At 39.9% G+C, this 25,502-nt stretch overlaps 3 protein-coding genes across 5 annotated transcripts in view; 1 reads left to right on the top strand and 2 right to left on the bottom strand.

The window, feature by feature from the left end:
- Nucleotides 1-2,397: 2,397 nt before the first annotated feature.
- On the bottom strand, nucleotides 2,398-9,149 carry srsf6b (serine and arginine rich splicing factor 6b). Its single transcript, XM_035387930.1, has 6 exons — nucleotides 8,938-9,149; nucleotides 7,016-7,176; nucleotides 5,046-5,170; nucleotides 4,435-4,637; nucleotides 3,963-4,040; nucleotides 2,398-3,851 (listed from the first exon to the last, which is right to left on the bottom strand). The coding sequence occupies exons 1-6, from the start codon at nucleotides 9,042-9,044 to the stop codon at nucleotides 3,374-3,376; spliced, it is 1,152 nt and encodes a 383-aa protein (XP_035243821.1). The 5' UTR covers nucleotides 9,045-9,149; the 3' UTR covers nucleotides 2,398-3,373.
- Nucleotides 9,150-11,912: 2,763 nt separating this feature from the next.
- On the bottom strand, nucleotides 11,913-16,194 carry acot8 (acyl-CoA thioesterase 8). The gene is made up of 6 exons (XM_035386767.1): nucleotides 16,008-16,194; nucleotides 15,371-15,507; nucleotides 14,561-14,786; nucleotides 14,034-14,191; nucleotides 13,581-13,772; nucleotides 11,913-13,498 (listed from the first exon to the last, which is right to left on the bottom strand). The coding sequence occupies exons 1-6, from the start codon at nucleotides 16,169-16,171 to the stop codon at nucleotides 13,383-13,385; spliced, it is 993 nt and encodes a 330-aa protein (XP_035242658.1). The 5' UTR covers nucleotides 16,172-16,194; the 3' UTR covers nucleotides 11,913-13,382.
- Nucleotides 16,195-20,277: 4,083 nt separating this feature from the next.
- The window catches only part of phactr3b (phosphatase and actin regulator 3b), a 51,791-nt gene continuing 46,566 nt past the window's right edge, over nucleotides 20,278-25,502 (top strand). For 2 of the 3 annotated variants that reach the window (XM_035389561.1, XM_035389562.1), the window contains exon 1: nucleotides 20,278-20,657. In XM_035389561.1, coding sequence (XP_035245452.1) covers nucleotides 20,552-20,657 — 106 coding nt within the window. In that variant the 5' untranslated portion in view covers nucleotides 20,278-20,551. The remainder of the gene's footprint in view (nucleotides 20,658-25,502) is intronic. The other variant, XM_035389560.1, reaches the window with a different exon arrangement.

The raw sequence follows: 25,502 nt of genomic DNA on the forward strand, positions 1-25,502 counted from the left end.
TTAGCTTGTACCTGTAGTAGTTAAAGCTACTTTTTGGACCCAGCAATGTTGTAGCAATGCAGAGATCCTAACAAGCATCACATTGTAGTAGCACTATAAACATTCAATCATTTAATCTACAAATATGTCTTAAAATACTGTAGGTGATGTGGAACAAGCACATTGTGTAGTAGCCAGAGTTTTACTGTGGCACAACTTCCTGCAGAACGTGCAATCACATCAACATTGTATTGCTTTCTCAATACCAACCCTATTCTTTTTTAGCTCCCCTTTCACTTCAAATAACTATGAGCTGGAATGGCTCAGAATCACCAAACTTGGTAGGCTTCTTTGGATGGCTGAACTCTTGGATCCCTGAAATTATGGCACAGATTGAACAGGTGGCCCTGCGGTGCACAACACAATTTTGACATTCACAAGCCTAGCCACTGTGCCCCATTTGCTTCAGTCACAAGATTTGGTGCACAGGTCCCTCTCATGTGGAACAAGGACCCATAACATACACCATATTGTTTTTTTCCACCATTTTAAAACTGTAAAACACTTAAATGCTTCAACAAAAACTGACCAATCTGGACAAAATAGACAAAGTCATGAAACTTGGTATATGCATTAAGTTACATCAAGACAGTAGCCCTAAAGATTTTGCCTAATCCAACCACATGATGGCGCTATAGAGATCCAAATATTAAAACGTCACAACAGATGACAAAATGTCTTTTTTTTGGCTCACATCCTACAAATTTGCCAATTTAAGATGGAAGGCAGGTTTATTTGCTTGTACATGAATGTTACTAAAATTTGCATGACTCTAAACACAAGTAAGCATGACTGCTACATATCTGTTTGTGAATATGGATAAACAAATGTATTCAATCAAAGGATGGATTACCAACCAGCTTTGTTCCAGATGTTAAAGTTGAAAACAAGAATTGATTTTTCATTGTGAACACTGGGAAACAATAACTCACAAAATATGAAGATATCCAGCTCACTAACCTATGGACATATTTTTGAATTTGTCAGTGTAAGCTGCAATGAACTGTAAGTAGAACGTAGGCTGTTGTAGTATAGATACAGTATAAGGTGAATTCGTGTATGTTCAGACATTGGGTTTCTGGAATTAAATTTGTATACTAGGAGATGTTTACTTTGATCTAATGTTACTGATTACATATAAGGCTAATTAGTGTCATGACATGAACTGCAATGTCAGGTTTGTCTTTGTACAAGCTAGTGTAACCTACAAACTTTTCAGCTTCAAATGGGCTGACAACCTGTAAAAACTGTGATTGGCCATGGGATTATTTGTGGGCAAAATTTAACAATTATGACAGGGCCATTTCATCGATAGTCAACATCGACTGATCACACCTAGTTCTCTCCTTTCCTCCAGGAGACAAGCAGTAATGGAGGAGCGGAGTAAATGAATGAAGTAATTGAATGCAGCCCGGCTGTTTTTCTAGAGGATGGCATCTGACAATGCAGTGCCAAATCTGGTGTCGATTGGCCACTTGGTGGCACTATAATAGTCATTTGCAATCATTAACTCACTACTCCTGCACTGTTTGACCTAGACTTGAAATCAATGTCAGTCAGCTTTCAGGTTAAGGCTAATCGCCACCCCGTAATGCCATAGATTCCTGTATATGCAAGACATGTCATGCTTATATCTTTCATATATATATATATATATATACACATATATATTTTTTGCAGGAGCACTACAGGTACCACAATAGGTTAGTTTGAAGCTCCTTTTCCTTTATGTATTCCAGGGAAACCTGGACCACTTCTGATATCGCACACCAGCTTCCCCTGGCTAGATGTGTCCTCACCATTCAGTTGCATTCTGCAGAGCAGGTAGGTTTCACTACACACAGCCACATCAAATGTGATGTTGTCATTGTATGAGCAGATAATTTACACATGAAAATGGACATACTAGAAAAGCACAAAATATGGCCTTCATGAGGTTACTGCTCATGTAAATTGAATTGGGAGCATTTAAACTTGTGTATCGTGCAAAACAAAATTGCCACCTGAAATGAAGTCTGGAAAATATCAACCACTTCAGCTGCATTTTCCTGCAGCTTTAAGTCACACCTTGTGGGGTTATCATGCCTCATTAGAGGGTTTGAAGTGCGCTGAGGATGCAGGAGATAAGGCAGCATGTACTGAATAGCTGTCTGACAGGCAAGGTTCACAGCAATAAATGCCAGTTATAACACCTAAGATTTAACCTGTTAAGAGTTTAAAAAAACAAAACAAAAAAAAAAAACACACGCCTTGTTACATAAAATTAGGCTACAGGTCAGAGCAAATAAATTTAAAAAGTTAAATTCAAACCTCATCTCAGGCCCAATTCACACAGGCAATATCTTAAGACATTAGAACTAGAAATTTATCAAGAATGTTTATTAAACTCATAAAACGTTACAAATTAAAGCAAACAAAAGTGAAGACATTTCTTTAAAATCCATTTTAAACTGCATTCTGCCTGGCAAAATGAATAATCTACAAGCTTCTCATGATAGTACAATGAAAGGTTGACATGCTTTTTCCTTGGTTATACACTTTGGCAATTAAGTGATTTATGCACACAGTAGCAAGTCCCAATTATCAATGGCCAAAGCACACAACTTTCAAAAAAAAAATCATATTCTGCCATCAGACAATCAAGTACAGTGCCTCCATCTTAACAAGCAATGTCTAACTTAAAAAATAAAAATACTAAGGAAACAAACTACAGTACACTTAAACTTATTTTCAAATAAAGCATCTGCAACAGACACCAGCAACTGAAGGAATCTTATTTCAGCGGGTACACATTACCTGAACAGACAAAATTTCAACTAAGATATAACCACATAAAGTAATGCTTCATTTGTCATCACATCATGGTTAACGGGGGAATCAATTTTGGTTTAAGATGCCTTAATGAGGGGGACCAAAAACCCTATAACACTATTGGTGTCACACAAGACAGGACCCTGAGAGCAGTCAGCAAAGAGACACCTGCAGTAAAACTCAGCAAACAGAAAAGCCAACCAGCAAGCCAGGCATTCAATATGAAAATGCAAAGAATTTCAGAAAATATACAAAATTTAATCAATAGTTCCTTGTGTATCCACAATTTTGAGCAACCCACCAACTTACTGCCCGGTCTTGTCATGCAAAGTTCAAAATATTTAAGGATTTTCCAATATTCATTAGAAAACATAGCTTCAGTACCAAGTGCTTTGAGAAAGGACTAAGTTAAGACTGACCAAATCTTGGGAGCACCTGGAGCCACAACTGGTCAGTGGAAACGAATTTCAAACCACTTATTGATTGGAATAGCTCTGCTAAGCCGGGGAGTGAGTGTGGGGTCTTAGTCCCGGGAGGCCGATCTGGAGCGGGACCTGGACCGGGAGCGGGACTTTGAGCGCGACGGGGAACGGGAGGCGGAGCGTTTGGCGGGGGACTTTGAATGGCCACGGTCGCCCTGTGGCGATGGGGAACGGGAGGCAGACTTGGCACACTCTGCCTTCCCGTTCTCCACGGGGGAGGGGGAGCGACTGCGGGACTTCTTGCCCACTGACTTCTCCTTGGAGCGGCTGCGAGAGTCGCGGTCAGACTTCGGCTTGGAGCGGCTCTTGGACCGCGACTTGCGGGTGTCAGAGCGGGAACGGGACTGGTGGCTGGGGGAGCGACTGCGGGACTTCCTGTTGTGCGAGCGGGAACGAGACTTCCTGTCGCGGGAGCGAGAGCGGGACTTGCGGGCGGGAGACTTGGTATTGGACCGGCGCCTGGATCTGGAGCGGGATTTGCGTCCGGATCTGGAGCGGCGCTTGCTGCGAGAGCGGGATCTGTGGGGTGGGAACGACAGACACTGAACCTTCTGTACTCAAACTGAGCTGCAACACGGATCAAAAAGGCACTGGACAAGCTGCTCACGACGCCAGGGAGGTGCGCCTTACCGTGAACGGGATCTGGAGTTGCTACGGGATCGGCTGCTCCTGCGACTCCTGCTGCGAGAACGGCGTCTGCTGCGGGACCTGCGGCACAGGAAGAACACTGATCACAATCTGCTTATCCATAACTTAAACTACAATAAAATCACAAACTACAGCCAGATGTATTAAGTTACAATTGGATGAGACTGGACGTAAGCATTTGGGAACCCCCTGCCATGGACTGCTAACTTAACTTAAACCGTTTTGTAGAAGAAATCATTCAAACTTTTAATAGCAGCAATTTCGAACACATTTATCATAGGGGAGAAGGAAAAAGCAGGACTTGCTTATGTAGTTTTGGCACCTCCATCTTGCTCTGGCTGCTAAATGTTCTAGATCAGGAGCACTGGTGCTCCCTGGCAAAAAGATTACTGCAGAGCCCTGGGAGGGTACACTGAGAGCAGAGACTGTGGGGTGCGAGGGGCGGAGCTCTCACCGGGACCGGCTGCCGGAGTAGGAGCGGCGGCGGCGGGGCTTGTCCTCCACAAGGCGGATCTTCCTGCCGTTGATGTCGGCGCCGTCCAGCTCATCCAGGGCTCTCCTCATGTCAGAGTGGGAGCGGAACTCGATGACGCCCTCATTGGTGCGTTCCTTGTGGGCGTCAGCATACGTCACTTCCCCAGCTTGACGCATAAAATCCTGCAGAAAGAACAAAGTCTGTCAAATGGGGAAGGAAAAAAAAAAAAACAGCAAACTATACCAGCCAACTGAGTCAAAAAAGTGGGACAAAGTTGACTGCCAGCAAACCGTACAGATAAGAGCTAACGTTGGGAAGAAAGTTGGCATGGCGTCAGTCTAGCTTAGATAAATATTGACGACATTAGTGTCAATGTTCATTTAGCTAATTTTTTTTTTTTTTTTTAGAAAATTACGATACCATTCAAAGAGACCAGTTTTAGACATATCAGAGTCCATTTCTAATTCCTGGCTTTTTGCTCAGACTGTTCCACTTCAGCCAGAGGGACATCCCCTTTCAATCATATTGCAAAACTTTATTCAATGTTGACATCCATCAAGACAATGGCAGACTGAGCCCTGGTAGCTTACCTTCAGGTCCTGCCAGCTGCAGCGACTGGACAGGTTCTCCACAATGAGACGATACTCCGTGCGGACAGGCGGCCCGTACTTATCCCTGCCAGTACGGCTTCTGCTGCTGTAACCACCACTACTGCCTTTAAACAACACGAGAGGAGACAAGTCAGCATTGCAAAGTGATATTCTCCACAATGTGGAAATACAGGGGGGTGGTGAAAAATAAAGACGCTAATGTTAGCAGGACTGGGCACTGTTTTTTTTTTGGCTCGGGGCCATGGCTAGTAGTCCTTGTGGACTCTGTTGACCAGGACATTGAGCATTAGGCCACCTTCTCCATCAAAACTCAATTCTGAAGAGTAATTAATGTAGTCTGGAAGCCTTGGCAGAAATATTAGACCATCTCAAGTCAATTACCAGCTGTGGACTGTACAGTCACAGTAATATGATCTCTGGGAAATACTTGCATTCCTGTTCTTCGCTCAAAAGCCAAAGGGCAGCAATGCTTGCTTCTCAGATTGAGATTAGCACACCTGTGTAACCAGCCAAGTAATTCACTAATGTGACAGATCATTTAATATTTAGTCACTTCAGTGATGGCCATTTATATTATCCTCTAAAACCTTGAACGCAGAGTCTACTTCTAGAAGAACAAACAGGTAAGCATTTTCCACACAATTGTCAAGTTGTTGTGAAAAACAAAAAAGCATCTTAAAAAGTGAAACTACCAACACGGCATTACTTGCTTACAAAACTTTACCACTGTCTGTCTAATTACAGCAAAAACACTTAGCAATTGAAGCCCACTGCTTTTACACAGCAGATTAGATGGTGGCTTTAACCTCTCCATTATTTCTTTCAACATAAAAACCAATGGGATTCCTCACCATCACCCTGGTCTATTCGCAAAAGGTTGCTGTCATCATGGCTTCCGGTTAGGTCAGCCAAAGGGTCAAAGGGCAAAGGTCACACACACATTGTAAGGTGAAAGCCAAGGCCAAACGGGACAGGCAGTCATCTTAGCCTCAATGGACTCGGACTCAGCCTCAGCCCGCACTGGACTCTTTCAAATTGAAACATCAAGGACTTTGTTAATGTTGAATTCAAATGGTATATACACATTGCATCTTCACAAGTCATATCCTTTTGTGATTTACATGACAGCTGTGCTCATTTCATATTCTCACTGACTAGGAAATGGCTATGAAACAATGGGATTCTGGATGGAGTGTTTCAAGCAGAACATAGTAAATTGGCCTATACTACAAATGCGCACCAAGGGTGAAGTCAACACAGCTGCCATGTACGCACACTTAACCTAACATTTATCCATCCCACCCCACACTCCCACACTAATACAGCCCAATCCTGGTCCATATGGGGAGCCACAACATGGCTGTCTATCATCACCCATGCACGAAACCACTGTGATTTATGGCAGAAAGTTGGGAGAAAAGTCCTGGCCTGGCAAATACTTCCACACCTTCTGAATTCCTGTAAAAAAAAAAAACCTATACACGACCTATGCCACTTGACCAAAATATGCCAGTCTGAGAGGAAAAAAGAATGCAGACTTCTGACCTACACACTTTCCTAGTTTGGTTTACAGATCAATTCACTGAACCTTACCATTGTATAATAAAAATAAGTGTGTACAGGCAAAATTTGATATAGAAATTGCAATTAAATCCAGGTTCTATTTTCAATCTGCACAAGTGCAGAAGATAGTTTATGGCATTAGACATGCCAAAGTAACATCCACAGCTAAAACCACACTATGCTGCCATAATGCAAGCACAGCAGCAAATAGGGAATGGATGTATATTCTAGAAAAGGAAGACTGAACACATGCAAGGGAATTAAATTCCCATGTTAAGTGTACACAGGAAGGTAAATAAAATACCTTACATGTCTCATCTCTAAACCTTAGGAACAGGAGGGGAGGAAAAACTTCACGTTACGAATTTGTAGTAGACTCCACTTACTGCGCCCACCACCCCCATAACCCCCATCGTATCCATCTCGGTCCCGCCGTGGTCCCCGGGCATGCTCCACGATGACTCGCTCGCCACACAACTCCCTCCCATTCAGCTCATATACTGCGTCGTCTGCATCACGCGTGTCCTCAAATTCCACAAAGCCATACCTAGAAGTGAAAAGTACCAGAAGCGGTTGTGAGGACATGAAACGCAGGCAATAAATGAATGTAGTTGCATGGAAAGACACTGCACAAAAAATACATGTTCGGTTAGGATTTAAGGCACACGTGCAGGCTGCAACTTGTAAGTTTCCTTTGCGAACATAACCGCGGTTTGGAATGCTACACACATTGTGTGTAAAGGTTGCTAAAATTACTTCGAGCATACAATATAAACTCAAAGTTTACAAAGCTCTTATTTGCCAACAATGGCATTGCCCCAACAAACATCACATGATGTTAACTACTGATGGGCAAAGGCCATTGTTACCGTTTTGTTTGTTTGTTGTCTGTTTGTTTATTTTTTTTATTTCAGTGTCTTAAACCCAATACGGTGCCCAGCCCATATGAGCTTACAGGACACTACTTGTTATATACATGTGATCAAATGCATTTATATTTTACTATTACAGTTACATAAGCAGGATGGGAGTCTAAACACAGTAGACATCCAGATTTCCCATAATACCAGGTGCATCATTGCGCACCATATGAAAACAAAACAAAAACAGTTCTATATGATAATTCAAATATACAAAACACTTCTACGATCCCAGGCTTTATAAATAGAGCAATATCAAAGACGGCCTTTCTGAAAAACCATTCAAGTCTGTGTTCAGCTAGCCAAAACACTTCAGGATGCATGTCAAATATTTTACAAAAAAGAATTTGCCGCAAGTCATCATACAAAGAAGAGTAAAACACAAAGTGAAATTCATTTTCAATTTCCCCAAGATCACAATGTACATATTCTCTTATCCTCTGGTACTGCATTAAACCTACCCGTTTCTAGGACCAGAGGCAGAGTGCCTGATCTCAACTGTGCACAGATTGACCTTTGACCTCTTGTGAGATTGTTTGGTGGTTACTAGGCCATTTTGTCGAAACCAACGAACGAAAGTCGTAGACAAAAAATACCTAACATTTAAAGTCTACTGTAGCGCCTAAATAAAATGAATTGCAGTCGCTTGGAACGACGGTTCGATTACCAACTCATTAGCGTTTTGTGGTATGTGAATACAACACGTTAAATTAACGCGTTTATTAACATTATCTTTGTCTTTTTACTTGAAAATATAGCAAGAAATTCCTTCACAAAAGCCCGCTTTGAGTAGCATGTTGTTACCTAGTCTGTCTCAGCACAGCCTACTTCCGCACCACGAGCTCTATGATCCGATTAAGTTTCCTAGCTATCGGCATTAGCAAAGTAACACCTCATGCTCAACTTCACTGTTCACAAAGCCTGTAGCATCGAAATACGCTCAAAATGGCTACAGCCATCAAACTGTTCATGCCTAGCTAGTATTGTATTGTGTTGCATAGGTCGGTCATATACAACCACATTGCAAGTTACATTGAAACAAAGCACAATGTTCCAAAATGCTGGGCCCCACCACCATCTAGCGAACACTACAGCACTGCTGTTCCCGACTCTTTTTCCATAGCCGCCATTTTGTCCACGCGGCAATGTGAGTAACCTGCCGGCATCAATATAACGTATAAAGTTTACCTACATAAGCAACGATTATGATATAAAATGTCAACATGTAACCAGAACGGACACGCTCTATGTGACTTCTAAAATTAAATTAAAAAGACGTATTTTGCGACGCATTTTCCCCACAAAATGACAAACGTTGGCGAACATTGGCTAACTGTTAGCTAGCAAGTATTGCTGTGTTGGGTAGAACTATTCGCCGTCGACCTTACCCATTTTTCAGGTCGATTTCTAAAAGCTTCCCATAACCACTGAAGAACCTCTGGATGTCCTTCTCCCGGACATGATAGCTCAGTCGGCCGATGTAGACACGAGGCATGTTGTCGATTTCCTAGTCCAGTTGAAGCGCCAACGGTCTTGATGCGAGAAACCCACTACAGAAAACACCACCTAGCTCTCGCACGAAGATTCTGCAGAACTGACGTTGCACAGAATTTATATGGTAACGTCACGCAGCGCAGTGACATCTCTTGCCTCCTCCTCTTAACGCGTTGGAGCTGGCAAAAGGACCGCCTGATTTATACTGGGGAAAAACAAGTAATTAAAAAAATTAGCTACGTTAATATGTACTATGTTCATTTATTGCATGTATTATTAAAACTTAAAATTATTTTACGGCGAGCATTCCAAATGTAGACATTCTGTAGACTACACCGATCATATGTAAGAAGAATACATAGAATAGTTTCCATTTGTTACAATGTCCAAATTGACCAAATACAAAATGTGAGGTCGAATTTCCTTACACTACAAAACTTATTGTAAAAATGCATTTTTAGAATTTAATCTAAACAAAACAAAATCAAAGAACAGAATAATCCTTTGTTTATTCGTGGACATACCAGTAATATAATTTTTTTCAGATAATGTAGATTTGTGTTACTCAGCATACAAGACTCATAACCACTCTGTTACAAATTAGAAAAGTACTTTGTTTTGTGGTATTACATTTGTTTGTGCTCCAATAATAACGATAATACCTGGTGTTTTTATTTTTATTTTTTCAGTGCTGTTACAAATGACATGGCCAGGCTTTTGAACACATAAAAATGTTAGAACTGCATAGCTACGATGAATTACCAATGGGATAGAAATTAGAGTATAATATATGTTTCAAAGTGCACATACAGCACATTCCAATACCATGCACCATGTTAAAGGCCACATTTACCAATACCCATACTGCTGAAGCACATAATGTCAACAAAGCCATTTGTCAATTTATTGTAAAATAATGGTTTGCCCTACAATTTCTGTCAAAATATAATTTTGGGTCAAATCAAACAATAGAAGCTTGAGGTATCAGTTGGAAATTGAATATTGTATGTGATCCTTGTGCAGAGGGCAGAGTTGAAAATTAGCAAATAATTTCCCTGGAACAATGGAGGAGAGTTTATACAATAAAACAGATGAGTCCAAAGAAACTTGTATACAGAGACGTCTGAAATTGGCAGGAATGTGAGAAGTGGGATGGAATGGGATTAGAATGGAAAGGAGGGCCGTAAGGAAGCTGGGAGTATTCCCGATCAACATACCAGGAGGCCAGAGACCAGGTTCGGTTGGACAAAGTGGTGAAACATTTGCATAACAAAAGGTAGGGGAGAAAAGGAAGATTTGCATTACAGTCATATGAAAATGCAAGAAACTGGAGGGTGAGAGTGAGAGAGACCTGATGTAAAGACAATTGGCTAACGACAGCACTTGTGGTGCTCACATTGAGGTATGGGGATGAGTGCAGGAATCCAGCCTCTTGAAACACGTCTAGAAACTGCCCAACATGAAGTAGGATAACCAGTTTAATGTAATGGATGAGATTCCCAGCTCAGCCAGGATAGGGTGGGAGATACACAATCCACTCTATCTACAGCAGTTTTCAATGATGAATGACTTATGCTCACTGTGCATATTTTTGGCACTATGATATGACACACACACAGTGGGGGCGACATAGCTCAGGAGGTAAGAGCGTTTGTCTGGCAGTTGGAGGGTTGCCGGTTCGATCCCCCGCCCTGGGTGTGTCGAAGTGTCCCTGAACAAGACACCTAACCCCTAATTGCTCCCAACGAGCTGATTGGTACCTTGCATGGCAGCCTTTCACCGTTGGTGTGCGAGTGTGTGTGTGTGAATGGGTGAATGAGAGGCATCGATTGTAAAGCGCTTTGGATAAAAGCGCTATATAAATGCAGTCCATTTACCATTTACACCCAATTGCTCTAAACAACTTCAGGAAGTTTACTTTTACTTGACAAATTTTAGTACACTTAAATGAAAACAGCAACTAAGATATGATGATGAATTTCTTAGATATTTAAATTAGTCCTTAAATCAATTGTAAAGGTATAATGTTAGGAAGGTTTTAAAACAATAAGCAGTTGATTACTAATCATATGTATAGCTGTGATGCAGAAAGGTAATTATAGTAAGGTAAGTTATAGGTAAGATGACATGCTGTTACCGCTGGACTGGCGTGGCTACCAAACCCAACAGTTTGCCAGCAGCGAAGTGCAAATAGCTGTGATTTCTGACACACAAAAAAACAGAAAGGAGGCCAATTAATAATGGGGTCAGATGGGATGCCAAGGCTGCAAATGCTCCCACAAAAGCTAACCGAAACAATGGATACTCTACAGTATAGGGCACTGGTTCCCTAACTGCAGATGGGACCCATTGTTGTGTTGAGAGGGAGGAAGGTCATAAGATAATGTGAAATGTAACCCTATAAAATAACACTAAAGGGAATTTATGTAATAGGGTGTTAGGCCACATGTGGCTATTACAGCCACAGTGTACCAGTGTCTGGAATTCTAAACTTCTAAACTTCTTCCAGTTGACATGTCAATGTCATGCTCTTCAAACCACTGGACAACTGTTTGTGTTCTGTGGACAGGGGCACTGTCATCTTGAAGGACTCCCATTCACCAGAGAAGAGATCCTTTGTATGAGGTGAAGACAATCTCTCAGTAACAAAGTTTGGAAACTGTAAATATGGTAGTTTTGGCCACTACAGACTAACCTGACTTTAGGTGACCAGATGATCAATTCAGAAATTCTGCATGCTATTTGTTCCTTTGCGATTGTACTTCAGAGCTGTTTTCAGCATTTCTACATGTATAATCTTAATCAGCCACTGTAAAGTAGCATTTAACTTCCAAGCCAATATTATTCATGAAATGACCAAAAGCCATTATCAGTATTTTAAAATAATTTATTTTTCCCATTTCAATAAATATGCATTAGTACGTAGAGGTACAATATATAATTTATCAATGTTTTAGTAAAGCTGTGCATGAATGTTTCCATAGGCCAAACCAAATTAAACATTTTTGCCAGATTTACAGAAGTTTCAAGAGTGCAAATTTGTTGATAAATATCAATGATTCTTAATCTAAAGGCAAACTACGCAGGATTTTTGGCCTTGCTGCATCAAAGAAGTTTCCTCCCCCATCCTCACACCGCCAAATTTCAACATCTGAACAAAAGCAGCCAGCTCATACAACACACCATGTACTGCATACCCATAATCATTGAAATTCAAGTAGTGATTCTTCAAATATGAAAGACTAAACAGTTTTCTACACAATTTATAAAACAATCAAATTTTTACCAAAAAAAGGGAGAAAAAAAGAAGAAGCTAAGTGCATTATTTACACAGCAGAAAGAAACCACAAAGGATTATGCTATTGTTCAACATGCACGTGAGATATGGTAATTCAATATCAGTAGGAAAATTGGTGGAAGCTGAACTACCAGTACAGGCACAATAATTGTGGATCCTTTCAAAGGGAATATATCTAATATTGGACAGGAATGTTTTAACTTCGTCTGAAATTATGCAATATTTTTGAAAGAGTACTCATGTAAAAGGCAGCTACAATTAAATTGAACAAATCTTTTTAGTGAACGAAAGGAACCGATTCACCTCAACGTAAGGATTTGTCCTTTTGGTTAGCTCTGTTATTTGCAAACTTGCCATTTGCTGGAGCTGCAGGTACTCCTTTAACGTGGAATACCTTTATAAAACAATGTTGAAAATCCAAATCCTGAACATGTTGCACTAATTATTCATCAGACTATGAGAGGATGTTCTCGAGCCTCTTCATTTTCATGGCCGACTATATTTATTTGAACCGGCATACACAGACAAAGAGCTAAATTAAATTTGTGTGCACACACAATAGTGTAGCATGCGATAAATTCTGCAAGTTCAGACAGAATTATTTTTCATTCTGACAAATAACATTCACATTCATTTTAAGGTCCGCTCAACACACTTTGTATTGTTTCCAGACACTTTGTATTGTTTCCAGATGTCTGACATTTTGGAAAAGATATTATTACATATATATTTATTTGGCAGGCACATTTAAGCCATGTAGCAACTAGATATAACAGAAGCATTCCACTGCAGCTTGTGCATGGACTCTGCTCACATTTCGTACATCATAAAATCAGAATACAGATCGGCCAGAATAAAAATAAACCTGCCGGTCACCAATCACGTATTATGGAGTGAAAACCTGCCGGTTTCCAATCCACGGTCGATCAATCGGTGCACTCCTATTAGCATCCGTAGGTTTCACCCGAGGACTGCACGCATTTTTCTGTTCAATTCAGAATTTTTGAAATTGTGAGAATGGGATTCAGGGTCTCCTCATTTCTACAGTTTACTCTCAGTCACAGTTTGGACTCTCAGCACTCCTTCTTGGGCACAAGAGGCAGCCAGCACGCCGTCCTGTCTCCACAGCCGGCCTTGAACCAACCCTCTGCTGCCTCCTAAAGAAATGACACAAGATGTGTGCATTAAGACAAGCATCCATATACAGTGAAACTGAGGTGGGTGCTGCATAGGACTCACCTGCCCAAGGACTCTCACACTCATACAGCATCCAATCATCCGCACGGAATGTGCTGTGGAACCACATGGCGTGGTCCAAGGATGCAGAAAACTGTGCTTGGTAGGCCGGGTAAGGCAGTAAAGCAGTGCCCAGAAATGAGTAGTCTGAAACGTAGGCAGCAACACAGCAGTGCAGCTTCATGTCTCCTTCACCTGCAAACAAAGATACCCAGTTTCCACAATAACACCTTGCTACCATCCAATAAGATTATAGCTCACTTTCACTGATGAAAACCATAAAAATAAAATTATTTTTTTAATTGTGATGTATTTACTGTAATATCTAGTTAGTGTGAAGCGCCAAATTGGATTGCGATACATCGTACCTTTGAGGCAATCGACCAATAAAAATTATCACAAATGTCTTCTACACTAAATTTGTCAAGTCACTTCACGAAATATCAAGTACATTACCAATATATCCTCTGGCACGAACCCAGAATAGTTTTTTTGGCTCCATGGCAACACGTCTGTAAAAATCAGGTGGGTTCACTGGCTTGATCTCAATAGGAACTTCATTAGCCAGTAACTTATGAAGCCCTTGCTTGGCTTTCTCAGCCAGGTCTGGATGACTGTTAACAAACAAAAAAAAAAAAAAACTTTGTTAAAAATTCTAATTTAAGCTGGTGGCAGCGTTAACTAAAGCCATTTTGTCAACTTATATGACATTGCTAACCATTATAGAATTTATGGAGTAGCTATAAAGACATGACATTTAGCACTGGACTAAAACAATGACATCAACTGCTGGTCTCTAAACCTTGTGAGAACAAACAAACACATAGTGCTAGGTCTGAAGGATGTGCATCTTGATGATGATGATGATGATGATGAAACAATAATGCACTGCCTTTATGTAGTGATTCTCATGATCTCAAAGCTCTTTACAATAATGAGGGGGGAGAGCTAGAGCTCAACCACCACCAATGAGCAGCACCCACCTCAAGTACCGCTGGATGAGCTCTTCCACGGTCAGCAGGTCTTCTGGAGGAGGCACAGCAGGCATAGTGAACTGGTGCTGCAGAGGACTGGGCTGATGCATGTGGAAGGAAGCCTGACAGATCAGAATGGGCTGCCCATGTTGAATGGCTTTAACAGAGCGTACACAGAAGCTCCGTCCGTCCCGGGTCCGATCTACCTGGTACAGCACTGGCACCTTGGGGTCTCCTGAAATAGGAAAAAGGGGTTGCACTCAGAATCACGTCACTTGTTTGATATTACATTACATTTATTTGGCAGACGCTTTTATCCAAAGCGACGTACAAAAAGTGCATTTCATGGTCATAGACAACTGCTAAACACAGGTTCAGTAAGGTACAATACTTATTTTGTACAGGTATTTCTAGCCAAGAACACAGTTTAGTTCACACAGTGAACACTATTCAGACCTAACCTCTGCAAAGCCAACTAGGTAGAAGAATAAGCTACAGTATTAGGACAAATACAAATTGCCAAAAAGTGCTGGGATGGGGCAACATGTAACAAGTGTCATGAAAAAGGGGGGGGGGGGGGAATTTAGAGTGAAATATACAGCGTGGTGGTGGTTAGTCTAGGTATAGTCTGAAGAGATGAGTCTTCAGGCCACGGTGGAAGATGGGTAGTGAGGGGGAGGTTCGGATATGATCTCAATGCTAAAGTTTTCAGTAGCTATATTAAAACAGGGATGATTTTACAAATACTGCGCCGCAATACAATTAATCCAAAACACTGTTTTATAACAGCAACCTGGTGCTAATTCACTGTCTGCTCACCTGCTCGTACAAAGTAACAGTGCAAGGAATGGGCAAAGACGTCCTCACTGACAGATTTAGCAGCAGCAACCAATGCCTGCCCAACAATCTGGCCTCCAAACAGCCGCTGTGAGCGAGGTATCCAGTGGTGCTTCCCTCTGCAAGATTGTGGGGATATGTGGTTCACGCACATGCACAGACTAAACAATACGTTATGACTTAAAAAGCATGGACCTTAAAAACTGCTGAACACAGAATAATCTTTATGAGTTCCACATTTTTTTAACCGTAAAATAGTAATGGGTGTAGAGTAAGCTCCCGTAACGTAGCAAATACTAACCTACGGCCACATGCAACGCTTTCTGTAGCATAGATACAATAAGTTACATTTCAGATATTGAAGAGAAAGTAATTAAATATTAATATCGTTACAACGGAAGATGATATCGTACTCGCTACCCAACTCATTTAGCATCTACCCAGTGAACTAATCCTACTGTACTAAATTGCAAACAGTTTCACTTCTGACACATTAAATGTAACCTTATTGACACTGCTACCTAGCCTTTTCCCAATAATACCAGTACATTCAAACTTAACTTGAACTTTTAGTGTTACTGTTTTCAAAATACCACACTAGTCTACATGAGTTAGTTACCTGTATAGATCTGTGTCTAGTTTATCTAAATTTAAAACGCTAGTAACTAAGACGCTTCGAAGGTCCGGTGTTTTTACATTCATATTTGTTACTGACACACTCGAATCAACACATTTCTCTCCAGAGCTAGCCTTCACCCTATCTCTTACTTCAGCGTCAGCCATGTCTTGTGGAACAGTTAAAGTTCGGCAACGCGTCACGTGAGGACGGAAAGTGTGAGCGTTCATTCGCTGCTGCTTTGAGGTCCTCCAGCGTTTGGCTATTTTGAAGACTTATAAGCCCCCTTGCACAAACACAGACATATCTAAAGAAATAAATAAAATAATGCAACAGAAAATGTGATGAGGAAGAAAACAACCATTTTGTGTTTGCAAACAGAGAAAGGATACATCATCTGTACACAACACTGGTTGCAGGCTCTGCAGACTACTGATTTGCATGGTAGGAGTGAGGCATGATAAACTGTATCCATACCACATATAATGCTATGGCTTACATCTGAGGCCATACAATCAAATGCTTTTGTTGATAGGGTCTGTTATAAAATAAAATAAAAAAACATGTGTATTCTTGCTGATAAAAAACAAAGAACATATAATATAGGAACCAAAGGGCCATTTTGGTTGTATGTGTAAAAAGATTGGCCACCTCCACTACATTTCTGCCTTCTGTATTCTCTTCCAAGGCTTCATGCAGTCATTTTAGGGCCATACCCAGAAGGCAAAGGAACTGGCAAAGCTACGGTTTTGGAACATTTTGCCCATATTTCAGCAAGATACGTGCTCAGAGGAACAACAAACAAGCCGCAGTGATTCCTCACCTTATTGTTCCGCACCATTGAAATACACAGCGATTACTCAATCTTTCTGTGGTAAACAAAAACATACCCTTTAATTTCTCACTGTACTGTTCTATTCATCTTACGCCTCCATCACTGCTCACAGCTTAACATTATTCCTGTTTTAAGTCTTGTCAGCTCAATAATAGCAAAAACAATAAGGACCACAAAAATGTACACATTTGCATAAACATTCAATGTTCATTTAAATTCCATCTGGTGCCCACTGCTTTTTAAAACACTATTAGGAAATTAAAATATAATTGTCAGTGCATAATCCTTCTAAGTCTTGCTGGCATTATAGTATAGATGAACTTTATTTTTCCCAAAGGACCTTTGATTGTGGTTGAAAAAAAAAAAAATACAAACAATACAAATGCAAAGCAATTTGTACGCACAAACACATGGGTGACAATAAATTCAGAGAGCAGAGAATTAAATCTAAATTGTATATTTGCTTTACCTTTTAAAAACATTTATTTTGGTTTCTTGAAAGGACAGTATGAAAGAAAAAATTAAACAAAGTTTAATTCAACAGTTCTTAGAGCAGAGCAAGGATAATAGGAAAGCTATACAATGAAATGCAAGTGCTAATTGGGAATTAACCTTCACTGAGTCTGCATGTTTCATTCAGAGAGGTGTTACAAAACTGAAGCTAAAGAGATGCCACTGGTTAAATTACTATGCCAGTATCTTGCTCAGAATAGAAGGACTCAAACAGCAGTTGTGGGCATGAACGCTACAATATACAGCATAAAGAACAATTGGAAGCATTGAATCATCTTAATTTTTTCCTTCTGGGTAATCATTTTTTCAGTGTTTTAAAACTGAATACCAAATAAACGTTTTATGGTAGTAGAGGACCGAGAAGAAGAAGAAGAAAAACACAATAGTATTTTTCCAAGTTGTGGGTGATTTAAAAAAAATAATAATAATTTCAAAGCTTCACTCCTGAATAGTAAATGTGATATTTTAATAAAACCACAATTATTTTTCTGTTTTAATGTTTATAAAGTGAACAGTAGTAAAATATGTATTTATTCAAAGCTAGCCACAGAGCATAATAAGATATTAATTGTATCATGCAGTACACTTGTATGGAAGCATTTACATTTGTTACGTTTCTCCACTCATTTATTCAGGTTTTAGTATTCAGTATATATTCAGAAGTGGCACCCTGCCCCTGGCCCTGGAAACAGATCTGTTTTATGGCGTCTCAGACGAGATAATATCGGTTGTGTGATCTGGATGAGATTGAAAATGAGATATATTTCATATTTTACCGCCCATTTTACTACAATCAAAGGGTTAAACTTAAAAAATGTAATTAAATATCAGCAGAATAAGAGTTGAAATTTCTTCCAACTATGCATGAATAAATGATGTGTTCAATTTTCTTATTGGAATTTCGGTCTTATGTAGGCCTATATGTTATATTTAAGATAATTTGTTTTTTTGTTATTTTTTTTTTTTTGTCCCCTGTGCAAACTGGTTGATTGTAGCTTGTAAGCCCATGGGGACTAGATGCCTTTTCGTGTGTAACACAAGAAACAATAAACTAAAAACTAAACTATAGCTTCATTTATTAATATGACTGTTTATATCATAAATGCATGTTTATTTATTCAATTTTAACAAAAATGGTTATCCATAAAAAACGACCGGTTCATCTCACCGGCAAATTTACGCAGCTGCTCGCTATCTTCGTTTTCTTACCACGAGATGTCAGTAGAGCGTACGAACCTGTACATTGTGCACTGTTTCTGAAATAGTAAATGTCGAATGGTACAAGCCATACGCAACGCGTCCCCAGAAGTCCACACACAAAATGTACATTACTTAGTAAATGGCTATAGGAACGTCAATTAATAAAATAACGTGGACACCTTTCATTTTTGGTGTTCTTTTACAGACCCTGCGCAAGAGCATTCAATAGCACTGTGCTTTATTTGAGATAGATAAATAGATAGATAGATAGATAGAGAGAGAGAGAGAGAGAGAGAGAGAGACGGCAGCTTTATATAAATATTATCTCCCATATATCAATTTAATAAAATATAATTTAATTAAAATATAATTTATTTAACCTCCAGTATATTAAGCCCAAAATCATGACAACCAGATTAATGTCATAGACTGTATGCAGCTGCGGGAGGACTTCAGCTAATCGTTAGACTACAGCCACCATAAGTTTTTTCCATTGGAGGAATATGATGGATGTATTTCACAAGTGCAGATGTGGATGTGTTCAAATCAACACATCCACATCTGCACTCCTTCGTATGTTTAGCACATTCAGCTGGTTGTTCCTGCTTATTTGCTTTATTTCCAGGGGCTTCTAATTAGCCAATATTCGCCAGTTTCATGCGTGTTTTCTGTAAACCACCTTACGTCTGAGTTCCCGCGGTCATATTTTCTGTCTCAAAGAAATCTGCCTTGTGATATCACCCCTTTCCACTCCCCTCCCATCGCACTCTTCAGTCCAATGCGTTGCGTTACTAGCGCAGAATCTTTAGACAGATTGTACGAACTGTATTCAAACAAAAATGTTCCAGATGTTTTGAGTCCTTTTCGTGGTCGTTTCCTATCTAAAAAAAACGTTTCCAACGTAGGCTACAAAATGGCAAGTTACTCACGCATAGACGAAAAAACACAAGGCCAAGTTACATTAAATAATTAAAGAAACACTGAGAAGCGTTGCTTTGTAATGAAGCTTGTTAGTGGGCTAAGATAGCCAATTGTTTGTTGTAACTTTATTTTGATATCAATACTTTTAACGGCAGAACTAGGTTTTACACGTTTTAACTAATGAGTTATAGACAGTGCTTTGTATGCGTTGAGTTTTTGTACGTTGAAAACATTTTTTGTTGAGATATCATTTTTCTGTACTGTTGTGAGTAATTGATAATGATAATGCATGTATGAACCATGAAATAATTAAATCTAGAGACATGCATACACATACTATATATGCAAACCCATAGGCTACATTTTAGCTTCAGTCATTTTTCCTTTACCATGAATTACAAATAAATTAAAGTGTCGTAATTTTTTAATGGATTAGGTAAGTGTTTTTAATGGGTTCTTACATTCAAAATAGATACTACTAGTTTACATGAGGTCAGAAAGTAGAGATGTTCAAATGTTCTTAAGGGCTGAAAGTCTGGTCATTGTGGTTATTTCTGTATAACCCTGAAAAGTGTCAAACCCTCAGTGCTGTATAGGTATGGGGAATGCCCTGCCAAGCTATAACTTGGCAGATGGCATACCTGCCATCCCAGTACCATGTTGCCTTGCTCGTACGTCATTCAGGGATACACCTCGAGCTGCTGTAGCTATTTAACATCCCTTCACAAGCAGGAATCTTAGGCGGTATTTTACCGGTCTATTTTCATATCTATTGCCATTTTAACCTTTGTCCATACATGAATGGATACGAGAAAATAGCCCATTTTACACGTTTAATACAGCAACACATTGACCGGCACATCCCCTATCCCCCTCCCACACACACGCACGCACAGATACACTGAGAGAGATACCCACACGCACACACACAGTTCAGGATTTTATTCACCCGTGGCTTCCTAGATGCTCGAAGCTGCTGTTGTCAGACCAAATTAAATCTGCACTACTGCTGGTTGGTGGTGTCCTTGCTTGCCTCTGATAGGGTTTTCAATATTTTATTCTCTATTCTGCTATCTCCATGGCTACATCGGACGGAATAGACGACTGTGTGCTGCAGCGAAGCAGATCTCAAAGTGACCCGAACATCCTCATCGAGACCAGCATCGATCACGCGCGCAGCACAGGTAAGCTAAATGCATGCCTTGCATTGTTGGCTGGAGGTTCCTTTTCAAAATCTGCACTTCATACTACTCCTCCTTTGATCCGTTGGAATTAAATCAATTACAATCAAACAATGTGGTATTTTTGTACGATATAGTTGCGGTATGTTTTGCCCCATTCACACGCGTAAATGAATGAATTCAGTAAAAACAGTAAACCGAATGAAAATGTATTTGTAACGCAGAATTCTGTATTTTTTCGATCTGCTTAATCAATTTTCGACCTATATCATTTTGCAGCATGCGTCTCTCATTCTGGGCTAAAGGGAAATAGCCTTTGCGCGATGTAATTAGTCATTGCACCAATTTAACAAAGATCTCACGTCATTTTCGTTGCATGGATTATGTACATCGAGAATTTAATTGCACAACGGCTTTGTCCTTGGGTCTTTCTGTAAATTCAAGATGTCTTCGAGTACGATGCCTTGGAAATAGTAGCAGAGATTTCAGACAGTGGAATCCCATGTTAACGATTGCCTACTGTTAATTTACTGACGGGTCCAACAATGTTTGCACTTCTGGGCTCGAGACCTACCCGTCTTCACAGCATGATTTAGTATATTAAACATCGCCTTTTGTATTACGCACGGTAAATTTAAATATCAGTCCACAAAAGCCTGAACTGGTTACTTGCTATTGTCGTGAGTGTCAACCATGATCGTACAGCGGTGTATGTTTTTATTTATTAATTTAATTTTGGACTGGCTGTAAATGAGTAGGGTTATTTAGTAGGCTATATTCGTGTGTGCATGCGAATAGTATGTGTACACACGATTCGCATAAATAGCGTAACCAAATTAACTTCCGAATTAGACTTATTATAATTGAAACATACGTTTTGTTCCCAGGATCTGCTTTATTTCTAAATATAGAGGGCCCATAACACAGCTGATGGGGAATGATAGGGTTGTGCGCATTGAAACCGCTCATTTTTGTGTCCATGTTTCAACAGGCATATGTTTTGTATTGTGTGCAAAGTTGCCTTGCTATCAGCAGTTTTCACATCTAACTGCCATTGTCTATGTGCAAATGCACATTCTGTGCAAATAAAGCCATTAGTGATTCTGAAGTATCTAAGTGTGGATGTGTTAACATTTAACAGTCTGCATGACTGATACTATTAAAAGCACGTGGGCAGCTGTCTTGTGTAATGTTAGGGAACTGAGTTTAATAGCTCCGCTGATGTGGGTTCGATTCCCAAGTGAGGCACTGTTATTGTACTCTTTGAGTAAAGTACTTAACCTGAATAGCTTCAGTGGAAATACCCAGCTGAATAAGTGGTTGTATGTGAAGAGAGATGTGTAAGCTGTGTATTTTGCGGCAGATACCAGTATCTGCTAATTGTGGTATATAAATTTGTTGTGGCATATTAGAAATGATAGGCATGTATTACTCCTGGATATATTGTTGAATTCTTATTCACCTTATATTGTTGGAAAAGGAAACAAAAGTAATATTTACAAAATATAACATTTAATGTATTTCTTAGAGTTTTCAAGTGTAGCAAACATGAATTATGTTTCAGCTGTTTTGTATTTAATATTTTGAGCTCTCAAATAATGTTTGGTATCCTACCATAGATGACCCTCACAACCCATTCTGTAATTTGTGCTGGCAGCTGCAAAACAGTTCAACTATTTGAAACAATGGTGAAATAATTGCTTTCTATTGCAAAAATATTATTCTGCTTCTGAAAAGGACCAAATAAAAATCACCTATGACTCTGGTAACATGTCAAAATGTCATCTGATTGCAATGTGGTAGGCTACCAAGTTTGTCTGCATCTCAGGAATGGGAAGTGTAGAGGACAATGTGGAATGGGTTGGTCAAGTGCTGTTTCCCTGGGTTGTGCATGATAGTCATGAAGAAGCATAGCTAAGCCACGACAAAAGACAATGTGAGCTAATCAAAGGGTTGCAAGCAAAATGATAAATAACTGTTTTAAATAATGCTAGTTAGACCAGTGTTGAAGATTCATACCTTCAGGAACGGTAATGGCCTGGAGGGCCATAGACATGTGAGTCACCTCTGATGTGTCTTTAGTTATGAACAGCTTATTAATTCTTTTGATATCTCTATTTAAACATGTCTGTGTTTTATAGCGTAGTCACAAGGTTAAAGCCTTTTCATCTTTAACGCTAGACAGAACTTTCTTTGGTGGATGTAAGTTTTCCGTGTTGGTCTCCTTTTTGTATCCCCATTATTGAATGCTGGTAGGTATGACCTTGTAGACTGTGCCTTACTCTTGATACATGATCTGTGTGCAGCTTATAAACAGAGAGCTATTAGAACCACAAAGAGATAAAGTATATTGCAGATTGGTCACATTTCTGGAAGGAGACTTCTGTGACTGTTGCCTGCTTGTTGACCATCTCAAGAGCAAAGTTCTTGTTTGAACTGAATCTTGCCTTTGGCTCAGAAAGTGGGAAGAATCATGAGCCTCAGGGAACCCAGGAGGCCACATCCTCCAAGAAAAAAGACAAGTTAGTTATGGAGGGGGAGTCGCTTGTTAGAGGTGTGGATAGTATCATCTGTGTGCATGAAAAGGAGTCTCACATGATGTAGATATTCAAACCCTACATGCCAGCCAGATCCCTCCGTTCTGCTACCTCAGGACGCCTAGCACCTCCCCCTCTTCGCACCTGCACTTCCAGAACACGTCTCCTGTCTGTTCTGGCCCCACGATGGTGGAATGACCTCCCTGTGGAGGTCAGAACAGCTGAGACTGTGAACAATTTCAAACGACGACTGAAGACCCACCTCTTCAGGCTGCACCTCTCTCCATCCCTCCCTTCCCCCCTGTAAATGACTAAACTTAGGGTTGTAACTAGGCAGCTGTTTCATAGGTTACTTAGTTGATGCGCCTGTCTTAACGACTACTTGTATTTTTATGTATTTTTATTTTTCCATAGATTGCGTTGTTGCCATTCTCGTTGTTAGTGTTAATCAGTTTAACCATCAGGGTCCAAGTTGAACTATGCGGTTGTTCCCTGTACTTGGACCGATACTTCTCTCTAGGGGTTTCATCATCCTGGTTATGGTTATACACTTTGTTGTACGTCGCTCTGGATAAGAGCGTCTGCCAAATGCCTGTAATGTAATGTAATGTAATGTCTGACTGATGCCCAGGAAGGAGGCCTGGAGCATGCAGACTAGCTCTTGGCCAGAGCAGAAGTGGACCTAGTGGTCATAGTCTATGTTGGAGTCACATCTTCCAACCCTATTTATTATTATTATTATTATTATTATTATTATTATTATTATTATTATTATTGTTATTATTTTACTTCAGGCGAGCTGACTTTAATAAGATGCAATAGAATTTCAGTAATGTAGACAGAGTGTAGCTTCAAAAGTGCAAAGCTGTGAATGAAGGGTGGAGCAAAAATCGAAAGGTTTATTCTCAATACTGTAAAGTGCAAATTCATTCCAAAATTAGGAGAGATTCAGAAAAAACTGTTAATAAGATTTAAAAAGACATTAAGGAGAGAAATATGGTAGAATATTGTCATATAAGTGCTAAGGTCTAAAAATGAATATTGTTAACTGAAAGACTGTAATGCAAATTGTCCAAGATGTAAAATGTAGGTCTACACTTATGTGTGTTATTTCAATTATTGTAGTAAAATAATTTCGACAAATAAGGTAGCAGGCCATGGTGGTATACATAAAATACTACTGGGTGATCATCTATAAACCACTGGCAGATTTTTATTCACTCTCTAAAAACTGGAGAAATACCAGAGGACTGGAAACAGTAGTATAATACCAATATAAGAGAAGGGGAATGGACTGATCCAGGAAACTACATGCTTGAGGGGCAAATTCAAATTATTATTTGAATAATTAAGGGATCTTAACAGATGGCCAACTTGGTTTCTGTGGGGAAAGTCATGCCTAGCACATAGCCTGTCTTTCTTTGAGGAAGTGTTTTGACTGAAGCCATTTATGATTTATGATATTAAATATTTTCCCTTTAAAAACAATTTAATGAGTAAATGAAGTCAGTATGATTACAAGAGTTACTTCAAAGTGGGTGTTAAATTGTGTACAACAGGGCTGCCTAATCCTGTTCCTGGAGATCTGTCCTGTAGATTTTTACTCCAGCCCTAACGAAGAACACATCATTCTATAGCTAGAGATGCCAATTAGTGGACTTATGTGCCATATGCCAAATTAGGATTGAAATGAAAACCTACAGAGATTTTAGATCTCCAGGAACTGGGTTGGGCTGCCCTGGTCTACAGATTGTACCATAAGGGTAATGCTTGGAGGAATCTCATCTGGGCAAGGTACTGTGGTAAGTGGAGTCCTGCAAGGATTGATGTAGGCACCTCTGCTCTTCCTTATTTTTGTTCCTCATATTTTATGGGATGACAAAAATTTGAGTGTGTTCAATTTGAAAAAGACTTAAGGATCACTGGGATACCGGCCCGCACGACAATAAAGTTGTGGAAGCTCTGGAAATAAGAAGGGTAGAACAAGGGGGTATATTATAAATTAGCTTACAGTAAATTCCGCATAGATACCAGGAAATGTTTGCCAGGGATTGCCAGGTCATGTAGCCAGAGGAAGAGGCCATGAGGTGTTCAAGTCCAGGTTGGATGCAATGCTTAAGGGTGAGCCCAAGTGTGCTGAATGCCTGTTCTTGTCATTAGGTGTTGTTATGAGCATTGTGGCCCAGCAAATGCGGTTGGATTAAAGCTTCTGTAGGGGTCACTCTGGCTTATTAGATCTTAAGCCTGGTCCATCATTTATAACTGGGGTGGTTAGGCACTATTTTGACACTATTTTGATAGTCACTGGGAC

The sequence above is a fragment of the Anguilla anguilla genome, chromosome 13 (assembly GCF_013347855.1).
Source record: "Anguilla anguilla isolate fAngAng1 chromosome 13, fAngAng1.pri, whole genome shotgun sequence".
Lineage (NCBI taxonomy): Eukaryota > Metazoa > Chordata > Actinopteri > Anguilliformes > Anguillidae > Anguilla > Anguilla anguilla.